The 17,256-nt window shown below is 45.9% G+C and overlaps 1 protein-coding gene across 6 annotated transcripts in view; it reads right to left on the bottom strand.

Annotated features, from left to right (window-relative positions):
- The window catches only part of LOC127005888 (basic salivary proline-rich protein 2-like), a 43,594-nt gene that overhangs the window by 4,969 nt on the left and 21,369 nt on the right, over positions 1–17,256 (bottom strand). For all 6 annotated transcript variants that reach the window (XM_050875222.1, XM_050875223.1, XM_050875221.1 and 3 more), the window contains 2 exons: positions 1,774–2,556; positions 1–1,195 (listed from right to left, as the gene is read on the bottom strand). The exon at positions 1–1,195 is cut by the window's left edge and continues 275 nt beyond it. In XM_050875222.1, coding sequence (XP_050731179.1) covers positions 1–1,195; positions 1,774–1,812 — 1,234 coding nt within the window. In that variant the 5' untranslated portion in view covers positions 1,813–2,556. The remainder of the gene's footprint in view (positions 1,196–1,773; positions 2,557–17,256) is intronic.

The raw sequence follows: 17,256 nt of genomic DNA, 5'->3' as shown, positions 1-17,256 counted from the left end.
CCCGAGTCTGGACTGCTGCCTCCTGGTTGACAGCGCCCAGACCCGCCACTGCAGCGGGAACGGTTGGAGGGCTGGGCAGCTGGGCGAGACCTCCTTGAAACATGTCCGTCCGACTGTCCCACGCAGCAGTGCCCGACACGTCCATGCCGGAGGGGGAGGCGTGCTGACCCTCTCGAGGCGGCGGCAGGATCCCCAGCGGCAGACACACTCGATATGGCACATAACCCTCCGCCCCGTGTGCTGTCCTCACATACAACCAGTCTCGAGTTTTGAACACAGCGTTTACTATTATTCCAAACGGTAAATACGGTCGGACGGGAGGCTGGTTCTGTAAGTGAGGCTCAGGCGTCCGACGCATGTTATGGAGGCGCGTGGCCGAGGCAAGCACCATAGGGAGGTTGGCCGGGCGGGAGGGCGAGGCGCGGGTGAGCAGCGCCTCCAGGTCGCTCACTTGGTAGCCGTAGGCCATGCCCTCCCCCACCTCGCGCCCAGGCTCCATGTTCTCGTAGCATCCAGCTAGGCGGGCTAGGACACCACCCACCATGCCCATGGCTCCCGCCCCCTGCTGGGGCCCAGCGGGGGGGTAGGGAAGCTGCTGCCCCCCGTGACTGACGGCTGCTCCAGACTGGGGCGTCGGGCTGACGGGAGCAGGGGGTGGCTGATCTCCTTGAGCTGGGCGAGGCCGGTGCTGGCGAGACCTGGTGGCCGAGGAACATCGAACTCGTCGGTCTCCGCCGTTACCGGCCGGGCCTCGGGGCTCACTGGAAGCGCTGCGTATCCTTGCTCCATCACCTTCAAAGGACATGCCGCACCCGCCACCAGGGCCGAGGCCTGGCGAGGCAAGCGGGGCACCGGCACTTTGCGGGTCCACCGGCGGCTGTGACACCCACTGGCCGTGTTGGGGGTTGTGCCGCCACCCACAAGTCCCTAACCCAGCGGGGCCACTTCCTCCCATCATAGGCTGGCTGGAAGACGCTCCTAAGCCCTGCGGAGCAACCCCAAGGCCCTGCGGGGTTACAGGCGGGGGAGGAGGTCTGGCATCCCGGCGGCGGGGCCGAGGCTCTTCGAGGTAGTGGGGGTCGCGAGTGCCAAGCATGGCTGGCTGGTGGGGGCCGGGGGCGTCGGTGAGGCTCAGGTCAGCCACCACGTCTGGCAAGGCTGCTGCCCACTTGTCGCCGCCGCTGCTGTTGTTTGCCTGGAGAAATAAAAGTCTGTTACTGATTATGATGACACACAGAGAGCATATTATTCAGCATACTTGTTCCCCTTTTTTGGCCTGATACTGATACACGAACGGTAGCCGCACACCGCCTATTAAAAACGTGAGTACAAAGCTGAAGTAGATGAGGCAACGCGAGAGGAAGGGTAGTCGTGTCTTTCATTGCTCGTATGATTTTCGTTACTGTTGCATCTAGTGACCATGAGAGGAAAACCAATATTTTATAAGTATGTAACATTGTCAGTTAGTATCACTCAGGGAAGATTGAAGAAAACACTCAGTATCATATATTAATATGCCTCATAATGAATAATAATGCCATAATGGAAATGACTCCGTGCGGCGCAGCTTGGCGGTTCAGCGGGAAGAGGAAGGTCACGGGTGTTGTCTTGTCTGCGGCATTTCCTGCGCGTCAGTTAAGTGACACTCGTGTCCCCAATGACTGGTGAAGCCATTCACCTCCCCGCCAGTACACGATCACCCAGCGAGGGGCAGAGATGAAAGGTCCAATCAGTATGTTATGAATGAGAAAACATCTAAATGAGTCCACTTACTTTTTTTGTCTTACGAGCACCTGGCTTCCAGAGTTCCATCGGTTGGTTCCCTGATGGAGGGTCGGTCGTTACGGCGAGGCGGTGTCACTCCTCTGCTCCAAGGAGTGTTGCTTCAAGGCAGGTTCACTGGAGTCCACCAGAGAAGACGTAGGGCTGTCACGTGTTTTTTTTTTTGTTTTGTTTCAGTAATGTGTATTTCGGTCACTCCAACAGCACCAGTTTACGCATTGGGGTTCTCACTCTCACTCCTGTCTGCTCGAGGCTCTCCCAGCCCCGGCCTTTAGCGGGGAACACTTAGAGACGCTCAGCCTCTGCCGCGTGGCTTGATGATCATTACCGCGAGCAAGTGTTACGTCACAAGAGGCTCACCGGGTAACATTATTGTCTTACAAGAGGCATCGACACCTTATCGCTGAATGCACACTGGACGAATCTCAAGTGACAGATGCGTTATAACACATGTATAAGACGAGCACTGGAGGGGCATCGAACAGCACCTGTGGAAACATGGGTGAGGGCTGGCCGACACCGCGCGCCACGACTGCAGCAGCTACCGTCCGCCCGTCCTGCGTGGCTGCTCGCGGCCGCCTCCTCCGCCTTCACCCCGAGTGTTCCTGACCAGCAGTGGCATAAGTGTTTTCCTAGAAGATGAATGTGAGGGAGGGAGGAGGGTCGCCGACGCACGCCGTCTGCTCTGAGAAGCCCCGCTGCTTCTGGAAGGCCAGACTGGAACGGTTTCCCTCCAGCGTCACCAGCTGCACGGAGGCGCGTCACGTCGCCGGCCTGGAAAGAAGGAGACCTGGTCAGTGTTTCCTCGTCACTGTTCTTTTTTCTCCTAGTTCAGTGGCGCCATCGTACAGCCCTACCAATCACAGGCCGTGTCATTGGCTACTTCGGGACTCCCCCCGCCGAAAGGCCTCGGCTGCAGCGCCAAGACGGGTCACTACACCGACAGACACTAAAAAATCAAACAGGAAATCAGTCGACGATTTTCCTCTCCTGGTTTTAGTCAACTTTAGAAAAAATAATGTTACATTCTGACCACCGGAAGTCCATTATATATGTCACATCAACGTCAACCTCAACGTTATTTTGATCTATTCTCAATGATGTCATCTGGCATCATCTGTCATCAGTCCGGCACAATGACAGCCACCAAAAGCAAACAGAAATAAGCAAACCAAAGAAACGAAAGGAAAAAAATGGAGTATTTCCTGTAAATGTTTTTTTCCTAAAATGATGACAAAGGATATCCAAAAAAATGAACGCTTCATCGAAGTGATCTGATTCCCCTTTCCAAAAAAGCTCACTACTGGAAGGGGAAAATGCATTGGAAAGAGAAAAAAAAGGTCATCATATCCTTCGGCCCTGCACTACATTTCACGGAAAAAAAATGTGGTCTTTTGGTTTCAATCACGCTTGCTGGCACTACCTTATTTTTTAGACCTAAGTAGTTATAAGATTTTAGTTTAGCCGTAAAAAATATTCTTCCCTCTTTTATGCTCGTCCTGACGGTTCTCAAACTTTCTCCTCTGGCGATGGTGCTCGACTCTGGGTTGTGGCGCCTCGACGAATATCTACAGTGACGCCTTTATGTGCCTCATGCTGCCCCCATGCACCCTACTTGAAGGAAGAAACAGTCAAAGTTGAAGTCGATAAATAACATGAGTGTCATATTCGGCCAATCAGTGGTGGTCAAAACAGTCAGCAGGAAAGAGGGGCGTCGCTGCACCCCTTCCGCTCACTAACCCGCCGCCGCGTCTCCCCCAATGATAAGTGTTTCAGCAACCCTCAGGAGTTTAAAGGCCAACGGCTGCCATCTTGACAATTACATATTACTGACTTATTTCCTCTGCTGAAATATTCGTAAACTTTATTCAGTCGTCTGCAGCACAACTCCCGAGTTTGTTAACGGTTAGAGTAGGCGATCCAAGAATCCCTACCGAAGGAAAAATATCCACGACACGCTGATAATACTAGAATGATAAAAAAACTTTTGAATAAGTTTCGATTTTTATGGAGATCGTCATTTTTCTTATCTTTTGATTTGAGTGGCTTTGAGTGCTTTCTAAATACTAAAGACTCCTTTGACACCGCCACTAACACCCCAGGGACGACGGCCGCCGGTACGCTATAGCCCCGAGCCGTCATGCAGCCAGGGGCACTAACCTCCACCCGCCACGCCCAAAAAAGGCGCGGGGCTCAGTGTCCACCCTGATCCCACGGAAACTTGGACCCGCCCCGAGGCTCCTCCGAGTGGCCGCACCGTCCGAATCAGGAGGCGCAGACTCTGAGGGCAGAACTGTGCCGCTGCCGGAGGATAAAAGACCAGGGACAGACGGACAGACAGATGGATACACAAAGCTAAAGAGACGCATAAATAGAGATCAAGATGGACGGGGCGTTAGATGGGCTATCTGCGTGTGCTCGCTTGTTTATTTTCACCCTCGCCGCATTAGGAGGGAAGCGCCGAGATATTTATAGCAGCGGTGACTGGCCTAATATTTTACCCAGCCTCCACGAAGGCCGCGGGACCAGCCTTGGAGCGGGTGTCTTCTCCTCCCCGTCCACCTGCCATTTGCCCTGCTATTGCGGTGTATATTATTATTGTTATTATTATTATTATTATTATTATTATTATTATTATTATTATTATTATTATTATTATTATTATTATTATTATTATTATTATCACTATTGTTGTTGTTGTTGTTGTTTACTCTGCTGGTTGTGGTGCCATAACTTGTTGTAGTCATTGTTATTTTTGTTGATGGTATTAAAAAAACACAACGTACCATTCAAATTTAGGAGAAAGTAACAAAACAATTATAATAAAAAAATCAAATGTGTCTTGGACGGGTCTTAGCCACAACCACCACCACCACCCCGACCACTATCACCACAACCATCATCACCATCACTATCATCACCAACATCATCATCATCGTCGGCATCACTATCATCACCATCATCATCATCATCGTCGTCATCACTGTCATCATCACCATCACCACCACCACCATCACCACCCAACAGTAACGCCATTCCAAACACCAGGTAGAACACGTACACCTTCACAGGAGAAGTTGTTATCGTGTGTGTGTGTGTGTGTGTGTGTGTGTGTGTGTGAGCCTATTTATATAAACTTTCTCGAACTAGCAGCTCCGTACTTGAATTATGCGTCGTAAACCATCGATAAATATATCATCAAGTTTATATTCAAAGCGAATGTTTTCTTTTTAGGGCGGGAGGGTATTATTTACATGTCTGGAAACATACTTATTTGTACACAACCAGACGGCAGACCAGACACTGAGACAGACAGACGGACGGACAGACAGAAAGACAGACAGACAGACACACCTTGACAACACAGACGGACAGACAGACAGACAGACAGATGCATAGATACAGACAGATAAACAGACAGACAAACACACCTGGACACAGACGGACAGACAGATAGACACACCCTGACACAGACAAACAGACAGACAGACACATCTTGACACGGACAGACAGACAGACAGACAGATAAACAGAAAGACAGACAGACAGACAGACAGACAAACAAATAAACAGACAGACAAATAGACAGACAGATAAACAGAAAGATAGACAAACAGCAGACAGACAAACAGATAGACAGGCAGATAGACAGACAGACAGACAGACACAGACAAAGAGAGACAGGCAAACAAGCAAATAAGAGACTGGGAGACAGACAAACAAGAAAACAAACAAACTGACACGCACACTGAAAGATAAACAGACACGCAGGCAGATTGGCAAACAGACAGACAGACAGACAGACAGACAGACAGACAGGCAAATAAACAAACAAACACTAGTGCAAAAGTAAATATCCACCTAAAATATGATTATAGAAAAGTCTCTCTCTCTCTCTCTCTCTCTCTCTCTCTCTCTCTCTCTCTCTCTCTCTCTCTCTCTCTCTGCACCACCTTCTCTCTCTCACACCCTCTCCCCCTACCCTCTCTCTCTCAATTACGTCTCATCTCGTCGGCGCATCAGAAACATTGAGAGCGCCGAGACAGAGGGTTTAGCTCTGGGCCATAACTTAACCCCCGGGAATGTCGACAAGTCATCTCGCCCTCAACAGGGAAGGAAGGTGACCACATTACTCTCCGCGGCGACGACTGCATTGCCATTCCTCCTCTTGCATGCCCTGTCTGTCTGTTTGTCTTAGTTGGTTGGAAGTCTTGGCAGGGTTTGACCACATGCATAGCGCTCAGCTGATAAAGAACACACACACACACACACTCACAGAAGGGAGAGAGTGAGGGAGAAACCAAGCGAACCAGGAGACGAGACAGACGAGACGAGACAGACGAGACGAGAAGGACGGGTAGGTGGAGAAGGAGGAGGAGGAGGAGGAGGAGGAAGAAGAAGAGGAGGAGGGTGGCCAGCCGGATGCGGAGGGGACGTGAAGGTGTGTGTGTGTGTGTGTGTGTGTGTGTGTGGTTCATTAACAAAGGTGAGAGTAGCACCTGGTGTCCTGCGGGCCACCTTTACCACCAGAATAACTACCGCTTGCTCGCAGCTTCTGATTGCTCTTCCTCCCTCCCTCCGTCTTTTCCCTTACCCCCCCCCCATACCCTTTTTTTTCAATCTCTCCACCTCGCCTAAGTTGTTTATTTAATTGGTTTTCGTCCCTTTATATCTTTCCTTCATTTTTGCTTTATTTTGTTCCTCTCCATCTCTTCTTTTCTCCGCTTTCTCCCTCCTCAGCTGCTATTTTTATCCTTCTTCCTCCATTTATATTTTTTCCTTTATCCTCTCTTGTTTCCTTTATACCTCTTGCTCCCCATGTCTTCCCTCCCCCACTTTCTTGTTTCTCTCTTTTCTCCTTCTCCTTGGGGTTCCTTTTTATCTCCTCCTCCTCTTTCGTCAACCCACTTCATCCAACCGCATCCGTTTCTTTATCATCAATCTCTCTATCTCCATTTCTGTTCGCATGTCTGTCTCTCTCTACTTCCCTCCACGTTTAATTAACATGAGTGGTCTCCCTCGACCCCTGTCCTCCACCCTCCCTCCCCTCCCTTCCCCTCCCACCAAGGCCTAAGGCTCCTCCCTCCTTCGCCCGCACCAACACCACCACCGTCACCACCACCAATACCACCTCATTTACCTGCCCCAACACCACCACCGCCACTACATCCCATTCACCACTACCACCATCACCACCATCAACTTATTCACCACCAGGAAACCACCACAACATCACTTTCTGCACCGCCACCATCATTATCACCACTACACCGCAGCCCCCTTCACCACCTCCACCACCGCCACTGACACAGCCATCACTGTCTTCTTGTGGTTATCATATATTGCAGTAATAATATTCGGCAAAATTTACTGTTTTTTCCATGATTTTCTTTTTATATTTTCCATCGTTTTCTCCTCTTGCGGGTTATTTTTTCCTTTCGTCTTTCTTTTCGTTTGTGCATTGTCCTGTCAGTCACTCGGAGGAAAAGAAGGGAAGTGCGGGGATGTGTTTTCTTATACTTCAGTTTCTTCATCTACCAGCATTCAAGAGTTGCTATGAATTGCATCGCTTATTTCTCCTTGCTGTGAAAGATTTGTTAGATTTTTTTGGCTTTTTTTCATTACTGTTTCCTTTTTTTATGCCCTTGAACAGACTCCTTTGCTGTAAAAAAAAGAGGACGCCAGTGTTCTTATCGTTTCCTCTGTCTGAGCTAGCAACTTTTTATTTATTTAACAAAGGGAGTGATAGGTATACAGTGCTGCCCCCTAGAGAGACGCAGCTTTGTGTATCTCCCATTGTTCTTTTGATGGAATAATTATAATGATGACGATGACAATAACACTGATTGATGGTGATGGTGATGTTACCGAAGTGATGATGACTATAGTGATGATGGTGACGATAATAGTAAGGGTAACGATGATGATGATGATGATGATGATGATGATGATGATGATGATAGTAATAATGGTGAAATAAGGCTATAGTTGATAAATCAGTGTGTTAAAATAAATAAATTGTCCTAATCTAAGAAACAGACACACATTCTCTCTCTCTCTCTCTCTCTCTCTCTCTCTCTCTCTCTCTCTCTCTCTCTCTCTCTCTCTCTCTCTCTCTCTCTCTCTCTCTCTCTCTCTCTCTAGTGAGTTTTTCTTTGAGAGAAGTTATGAATTGAAATTATAAAAAAAGCGATTCCGTCAAAACCTGAATAATAAAACCAGGTTGGGATGTGGCGCTTCCAAGGCTGCACTACTACTACCACCACCACTACCACCACCACCACTACCACCACCACCACTACCACCACCACCAACAACAACCACCACCACCACCCCCACCCCCACTCCCACCACCACCACCACCACTACCACCACCAATAAAAACAACAACAACCACCACCACCATCACCACAACCACCATCATTAGCATACCCTCAACAACCACCACTATTCCATAAAAGAAAACTTCCACTATCACCAACAATAATAACTGCAGTAAACAACAACAACAATGACAACAACAACAACAACAACCACTAACACTACCACTACTACTACTACTACTACTACTACTACTACCACCACCACCACTACCACCACTACCACCACCGTCACCACCACCACCACCAATGTAGCAACAACGATTCCAAGCACGACAACAGCCAACACCACCACCACCACCACCAGCAACACCAGCACCAACACCTATCATCCATCACCATTACTATCATCACCATCGCCGTCATCACCATCACATCAAGGCAACACATTGGTTCTCTCTTCCATAAATACGAAGATCCGGGTGAGAAGAGAAGAGAGAGAAGGAGAGGAGGAGGAAGGAAGGGAGAGGAGGAGGGAGAGGGGAGAGGGGGGTGAAGATGGAGGCTGAAGATAAGAAAGAGAGGCTCAGAGGCATGGAGATTGATCGAAGAGAGGGGAATGATGATGATGGAGAGAAACAGATGGGAAGAAAAAGAAGAGAAAGAGAGACGGCAATAAGAGGAAGACGAAGATAGTGAAGGAATAAAAAAAGGAGAAAAGAGGAATGAATGAAATGAAAATGATCGAGAGAAGAGAATGATGGAAATTAAGCAGCAGATGGGCAGAAAGAAAAAGAGGAGAATGAGAGGTACAGTGAAAGGAGAACAAAGTTAGTGAAAAAAATGGGAAAAATAAGAAAAATGGGAACTGATAAAAGAGAAAGGAATGATGGATATAAAGCAGAAGATGGAGAGGAATAGACAGGAAGAAAAAGAAGAGAAGGAGAGGAACAATGAGAGGAAGACGGAGAAGATAGTGAGTGGATCAAAAGAAAAAAAAAGGAGAAATAGATGAAATTAATATAGATCGAAGAAAAGGGAAAGATGAAACTAAAGGAACAGATGGGAAGGAACCGAAGGAAGGAAGAAAAAAAAAAGAGAAAGAAAGAGACGTACAGTAGAAAGACGACGACGAAGATGGTGAAAGAAAAAAAAGAGGAGAATAGAGGAATGAATGAGGGAGGAGGAGGGTAAAAAAATGGACGTGAGGAGTGAAAAAAAAAATAAGAGCTGGATACACGAGGAAAGAAAAAGATAACGAAGGATGAGTAGAGGGATAAAGAAAGAAGATAGGAGACTTAGTAGAGACATGGGAAACAGGATAACAAGATGATGATAAGGGAGGGAATGAAGGGAACAACCGGAAACAGAAGGAGAAGAAGTGGATGAGGCATAGGATGGAGAAGGAAAGAAGGAAAGGAGATGAAGAGGAGGTGAGAGAGAATGAATTGGGAGAGAGAGTAAGGAAGGAGGTCATGTTTAGGTGGATGAAGAGAACACAGGTATATAGACAGACAGATAGATAGGTAAATGAGTAAATAGATAGAGAGATAGAGAGGGAGGCAGACAGATAGATAGGTAAATGAATAAATAGATAGAGAGATAGAGAGGGAGGCAGACAGATAGATAGGTAAATGAATAAATAGATAGAGAGATAGAGAGGGAGGCAGACAGATAGATAGGTAAATGAATAAATAGATAGAGAGATAGAGAGGAAGGCAGACAGATAGATAGGTAAATGAATAAATAGATAAAGAGATAGAGAGGGAGGCAGACAGATAGATAGGTAAATGAATAAATAGATAAAGAGATAGAGAGGGAAGCAGATAGGTAGATAGATAAACAGACAGACAGGGGAGCTTGAAGGAACTCAGCTGACGAAAACAAGGATGACGGCAGACGCAGAAACACGTAGGTCTATATTCTTAAAAGCTTCGGACTCCCATAACGACGATTTTCCAAGGCCACAGAGAAGATTAATACCTGTTCAATCATCGCATCAATCCTCTTTACTCCCTTCTGCAACATTTTTCTTACTTCCCATTTCCTTTACCTCATACCTACCTTTGATTCTTCTCTCTCTCTCTCTCTCTCTCTCTCTCTCTCTCTCTCTCTCTCTCTTTGACCGGGTTTTCATGGGTGATTTCCGGTTCGAGTTGCAGAAATCGTGTAAAACTATCACTAGGATCACAAAATAGTCCATGAAAATCCCATCAACTTCTATGAGAGGCGCAGATACGTTTAAGAATACAGGGAATAGATACAGAGGAAGAGGAGGTAAGGGAAGAAAGGGGAAGGGGAAGGGGGGGGGGCTGAAGGACGATCGAAGGGTGGGTGAAGAGGAGGACACAGGTGCACACACTAATTAGGAGTGCAGGGGCGGTGGTCTGCCTCACAGGTGCTCCAGAAGCTGACATTTCCGACACCTGGCCGTGGAGGTATGTAGGGAGGAAGAGTCCCGCTCCTCCACCTGGCCCACCCTTTAGCGCACACACACACACACACACACACACACACACACACACACACACACACACACGCACACGCACACGCAACCCCCCTATCCTCAAACACACAATAGCCTTCCAGTACATCCAGAATCAGACTATCAACAAGCAAAAAATAATAATAAAAAAATAAGACACTAAATTTCACCTATAAAACAACACACACACACACACACACACACACACACACACACACACACACACACACACACACACACACACACGCACACGCACACACAGCTGGAGATGCAAAATGAGAGTGTTTGTAGTGAGGGCACGACGTCTGAGTGACTGTTGGGGCCGCGCATTAAGATCGTAATGTTGGATGTGCGCTGCGAGGGATGTGATGGGCTGCTAATGTTATGGGCGTGGTGGCGGAGCAGCGGCAGGAGGAGGAGGAAGCATGGAAACAGGGAAGATCAGGCAACAGAAATCCGGGTGGCTCATACAGAGGTTCCTCGCTTTGGTGATTTCATAAAGCATGATAATAATGAAGGACAGAAAGAAAAGGAAGAGAATGAGAGGAACAGTGAAGGGAGAACAAATTTAGTGAAAGAAAAAAAAGCAGGAAAAATAAGTAAAATGAAGACTGATAAATGAGAAAGGAATGATGGATATTAAGCAGTAGATGGAGAGTAATAGACAGGAAGAAAAAGAAGAGAAAGAGAGAAACAATGAGAGGGAGACGAAGAAGATAGTGAGGGAATACTTCCGACTGAACTTGACAGCGATCATTTCACTCCTGTCGCTAAGAATTTACCATTTTAAGTAATGCGACTTATAAATAAAATGACAACTATATAAATGAGATGGCTTTATAAATGGGATGACTATTATTGAGATGACTTTAATGTATCAATGTAAATGAGATGACTTTATAAATGAGATGACTATTATTGAGATGACTTTAATGTATCAATGTAAATGAGATGACTTTAATTCTAAAAAAAGAAACTCATGACATTTTTTTTGCGTTGCATCGTTCGACTTGAATCACTCGGTCGTTATTTCAAGTTATCAGGTTATTTTGGATTTAAAAATAATGAGTGATCGACGTTATTAAACTTGTTCACACACTTTAAGACTCGTGTCAAATTCCCCCGTTGTCTATTTTTTCCCAGTTTTAAGAGGTGGTGTTGCCTGATGTTTTAATTATACGGCTGTGCCCTCAACGAGAGTATTTTCGCAACGCGTCGCTGTTCTCTTTCTCTCTCTTTCTCGAGGAGGAAGAGGAGGAGGTGGAGGAGGAGGAGGAGGAGGCAGGGAATCCCGCAGCTCCCATCCCCCGAAGCAGAGTAAAAACGTGTTGTTGCTACAATGACTAATAAAGCAATAACAAAAACAGTTCCCTCAACGACACCAATAAAACTAACATCAAGTGCTACTACTGCTACAGCCACGATACTAATTCTACTACTACTACTTCCTCAGCTGTCCTTTCTAGCATCATGAGAGGCAACCAGTGGCTCCAGTCATCCTCCCTTCATCCCATTCCCTGGTGTTCGTTGAAATAGTCGAACTTTGTTTATATTTCCTCTTTCGTATGACTTTTACGTCCTTCAAGAGGGGACGTCAACTCACCAAAATTAATTATGTTTTCCGATAATTGCTTTTCGATAATCTTGTTCTTGTGACCATTTTTGCCTTTTTTTGTGTGGAGGGGAGCGTGATGAGTGTGGGCTCTCTTTTCTGGGTTGCTTCGCTTTTGTTCCGCCCCCTTCGGTGTAAGATGAAATAATAAATACAACAGAGCAACAACAGGTAGTAATTACGGCAATAATTACTCAGCCAAAAAAAAAACAAGAGCGCACACCGAAAGAAGCCGGAGATAAAGCCGGAGATAAAGCCGGAGATAATAAAATAATTAAAGGAAAAAAATGCAGCGAAGGGAAAGTAAAACCACCACCTCCACCCGCAACAGAACGGACGAAAAAAGACATACTCATGATACATCAATGGCTTGTTTTTTGTAGTCCTCATGCCTCTGAACATCCGTGTGTGTGTGTGTGTGTGTGTGTGTGTGTGTGTGTGTGTGTGTGTGTGTGTGTGTGTGTTTACCTAGTTGTATTTACCTAGCTGTAGCTTTACAGGGCCTGGGCTTACGCTCGTGTGGTCCCGTCTCCGTATCTGTATCTGTCCAACTTTTCCTTAAAACTTTGCACACTCTTCGTTGATACTACATCCTCACTTAGTCTGTTCCAAACCTCTATATTTTTTTGCGGGAAGCCATATTTCTTTATGTCTCTCAAGCATCTTCCTTTCCGCAATTTTTTACTGTGTCCTCTTGTGCTCCTGGTGTTTATTCCTTTTATTACTAGTAACTCCTCACTATCTACATCTTCCATTTTGCTCAATAATTTATAAATTTGTATTGGTCTCCCCTTTCTCTTCTTTGTTCCAGTGTTGGTTGGTCCATCTCCTTTACGCTTTCTTCACATGTCAATCCCTCCAGTTCTGGAACCACTTTTGTTGCCATTCTTTGTATTCTTTCTATTTTTTTATTTTTTTTATTTCTTCTTATGGGAAGACCACACCGCCTCCGCATATTCCAATTTTGGTCTAATCATAGTGGTTATTAACTTTTTCATCATATCCTTATCCATGTAGTGAAATGCTTATCCTATATTTCTCACCATTTTATCACTGAATATCCTCTTTACATGACTCTTAGGCTGTAGATTATCTTGTATTGTCACTCCCAGATCTCTCTCTTCTTGAAAATTCTTTAATATTTCTCCATCTCCCATTTTATATGTCCATTTTGGTCTCCCTTCACTCTTTCCCATTTCCATTACATGACTTTTCGTCACATTGAATTCCATCTCCCATTTAATACTCCATTTTCAAATCTTGTTCAGGTCATCTTGCAGAATTTCCCAGTCTTTACTGTTTCTAATATGTCTTAACAGTTTTACATCGTCTGCAAACAGGCTCATATAACTGTTTACTCCCTCTGTCATATCATTTACATATACGTACTAGGAAGAGTACAGGTGCCAATACCGATCCTTGAGGTACTCCATTCTCTACAATTCTCCATTCCGATTTCATGTCCTTAACCACTGTTCTCATCTCTCTTCCCCTTAAGTGGCTTTCCATCCAGTTCTTCATTTTCCCTTTCAAACCTCCTTTATTCTCCAGCTTCCATAGTAGTCTTGTATGTGGAACCTTGTCGAGCGCCTTCTTCAGGTCCAAGAAAACGCAATCAACCCATTCGTCCTCTCTGTATTTTGTCTGTCACTCTTGAGTAAAAGCTCAGTAAGTTTGTTACACATGAGCGCCCTTTTCTGAAGCCATATTGTTTACTTGTGATTATATTATGCTCTTCTAGAAATCTCGTCCATTGTTTCTTTATCACTTTCTCACATATTTTACATACTACACTGGTCAATGATACAGGTCTGTAATATAGGGGTTCTTCCTTTCTTCCACTTTTGAATATAGGGACCACTTCAGCCCTCCGCCACTCCTTTGGTACTTTACCAGTTGTTAATGAGCATTTAATGATATCATATACCGGTCCAACCAGCTGATCTCTCCATTCTTTCAATATATAACCTGAGACTCCATCCGGTCCTACTGCTTTCCTCTCTTCCAGCTCCCCATCATTTCATATATCTCCTCTGTCGTTACTATGACTTCTTCCATATGAACATTTATCTTGTTTTCTTGTGGTTCGTTGAATTGTGATTCTTTTGTAAAAACTTCCTGGAACTTCGATCATCATCTTCCCACCACTCAATCTTTATATTGTTTCCCTTGGTTTGATTTTTCCATTTATGAATCATTATAACAGTTTAGGTTCTTCCTTACACTTTTCTACAATATCCTTTTCATATCCCTACTCTTCTCTCCTTATTTTCACGTATTCATTTCTCGCTATCTTAAAACCTTCTCTATTCCTTTGGTTTTTATTTATTTTCAATCTCTTCCACGCTTTGTCTCCTTTTTTTTCTTTTAACTTCACACATCTTACATTAAACCAGTCCTTTTTTCCTTTTTTTTTATGTTTGTATTCTGGTACAAATTTCATAACTCCTGATTTATACGCCTCCAGAAAAATATCATACTTTTCTTGCACCTCCCTTGTTTTCTTTAACTCTTCCCAGTCTAGCTTTCCATAGTATTTCCTGAGATTTTCCATGTCTGCCTTCCTAATGTTTAACCTGTTTCTTTTATATGATTCATCCCCCTCACTTCCTTCCTCCTCTGTTTCCAACTCAATTATCACGTGATCTCTCTTTCCCAGGGGGCACCCATACCTTAATTCATTCATCAAGTGCATTCCCTTTGTTAACACCAGGTCCAGTCTCGCCGGTTCGTCGTCACTTCTGAATCTCGTGTACTCCTTCACCCATTGCGTCATCAAGTTTTCCATCGTCAGTCTTAAAAATCTTTCCCCCATGCCGTTTCGCTACCTCCACTTTCAAATATCTCCCACTATACCTCCTTACAGTGTGTGTGTGTGTGTGTTTAATTCACCACACGGCCTAATCACGAGTTGGACTCCCCAACAAGCAGCAAGCGCCGTCCTGATTAGAGTAAGCCTCATTATAGTCGATCTCTGGGTACCGCCGGGCCTTCACACACCACACACCCCATCCCCCTTGCTCAAGGTGGGACAGTAACCGCTCCTTGTCAGCAAAAAATCCCGGCGTGAGCGGGGCTCGAACCTCCGTGTGTGTGTCTGTGTGTGTCCTGCCCGCATGAAACGTTTTGCATAATTTTTAAACAAAACGAAAGAATAAACAAGAGATGATACATATGAGAGAGAGAGAGAGAGAGATTAATAAGTGTAAAATTACAAGGAAAGTAAACAAGAAGGGTGAGGGGGAGGAGTGTGAGGGCGAGGGTGAACTGGTAGTGGAGGTGAGAGGAGGAAGAAGAGGAGCAGGAGGAGGACCAGGAAGAGCAGGAGGAGAAGCAGGAGGAGGAGGAAGAAGAAAAGGAGTCAGCCAAGGACGAGACAGGGAGAGAAAGAGGAGGAGGAGGGGGAGAGGGGAAGGAGGAGGAGAGGAGAGTGTGATGTAAGCTCAGTCGAAAAAAAAAATTAAATAACCTGAGCATTACCCTCACCACCATAGAAGTAACAATGATAATAATGAAAATAATGATGATAAAGACCCGCTATTAAAACAAAGCAATAAGAAACACGCATTAGGAATAGATTAAAAAAGGTTGTGATACCCCAAGTCGACGACCCAACCCTCTTCAGCGTCATAACTCTCCGCCTTCACGTGTCCTCCCTAAGCGGCCTCCAGATGGCCCCTCCACCTGGCCCCTGCCCTCAGCCTCTCCCTCACGCTACCCCCTGCCCCTCCCCTGCCGCTGGTCCCTTCCTCACTCCTCCCCTTCCTTGCACCATCTTTCTTCCCCCTACCCAGCAACCTTACCCTTCTCCCATCTCCTCTTCTTACCATTTCTTCTCTTCCTTACCCCTCTCTCACTCCCCTTTCATCCTCCAGCCCCTTCCTTGTACCATTTTTCCTCCCCCTACCCAGCATCCTTATCCTTCTCTCATCTCACTTACCATTCTTCCCTTCCTTACCCCTCTCTCACTCCCCTCTCAACCTTCAACCCCTTCCATGTACCCTCTTTCTTCCCCCTACCCACCCCTTTTCTCATCTCCTCCTCTTCCCTTTGATCCTACCTCACCTACCATTTCGTCCCCTTCTTACCCCTTCCCAACCTCCCCTCACCTACCTTTAACTCCCATTCACTCTTCATTCCCTTCATTGCCCATCTTCATCTCACCCTTTACCCCTTCCCCTTCATCTTCCGTTTACCCTTTTTACACACTCTCTCTCTCTCTCTCTCTCTCTCTCTCTCTCTCTCCATAAAAACACCCCTCGCAGCCTCCCTTCCCTCTCCCAATACTTATCTCAGTCTCCCTCTCTCCCTCATGCTGCCTCACTCCCAGACGTAGTGAGCCGAGAGAGAGAGAGAGAGAGAGAGAGAGAGAGAGAGAGAGAGAGAGAGAGAGAGAGAGAGAGAGAGAGAGAGACGTAAGGGTGTGTTGGAAATGTCATTGAGAAGAACAAGAACAAGGACATAACGAACAAAAATAAGAACATTAATTAAGAACAAGAATATTAATTGAAGAAGAAAAAAGAAGCAAAGGAAGCGAAGAAGATGAAGAAGAAAATAAAACAGAAGTAGAAACAGAAGGACTAGAAGAGGAAGAAGAAGCAGAAGATGAAGAGGAAGAAGAAGAAGCAAACGAAGAGGAAGAAAAAGAAAAAGGAAAAAGGATGAAAGATGAGGGCAACGTGAGACGAGAAGAGGTGAAGGTTGGGTCTGCAGCTGGGAAGGATAGATGCAACAGTGGCGGGAGGGAGGAGGAGGAGGAGGAGGAGGAGGAGGATAAGGAAAAAAGAGGGAGGGGGAGAGTTTATTGGGGTCGCCGTGGCCTTCTGTCCCTCAACCCGTTTTAAATGTCACGTCGAAGTTAAAGGGAAAAACACTGCGAAGGAGGAGTGACCGAGGGAGTGAGGAAGCGGAGTGGAGGAGGAGGAGGAGGAGAAGGTAGAAGAAGAATGTTGATAATAATTGAAACCTTGTCAGTGAAATGCAGTAAATTACATACAAGTCGATTATTTTGAAAAGTCGCCTTGAACTGAGAACGAAACCCACACATACTACGACGC

Source organism: Eriocheir sinensis, chromosome 31 (assembly GCF_024679095.1).
Source record: "Eriocheir sinensis breed Jianghai 21 chromosome 31, ASM2467909v1, whole genome shotgun sequence".
NCBI classification, from domain to species: domain Eukaryota; kingdom Metazoa; phylum Arthropoda; class Malacostraca; order Decapoda; family Varunidae; genus Eriocheir; species Eriocheir sinensis.
Note: the sequence above shows the minus strand (reverse complement) of the source record. Positions and strands in the feature narration are given on the sequence as shown.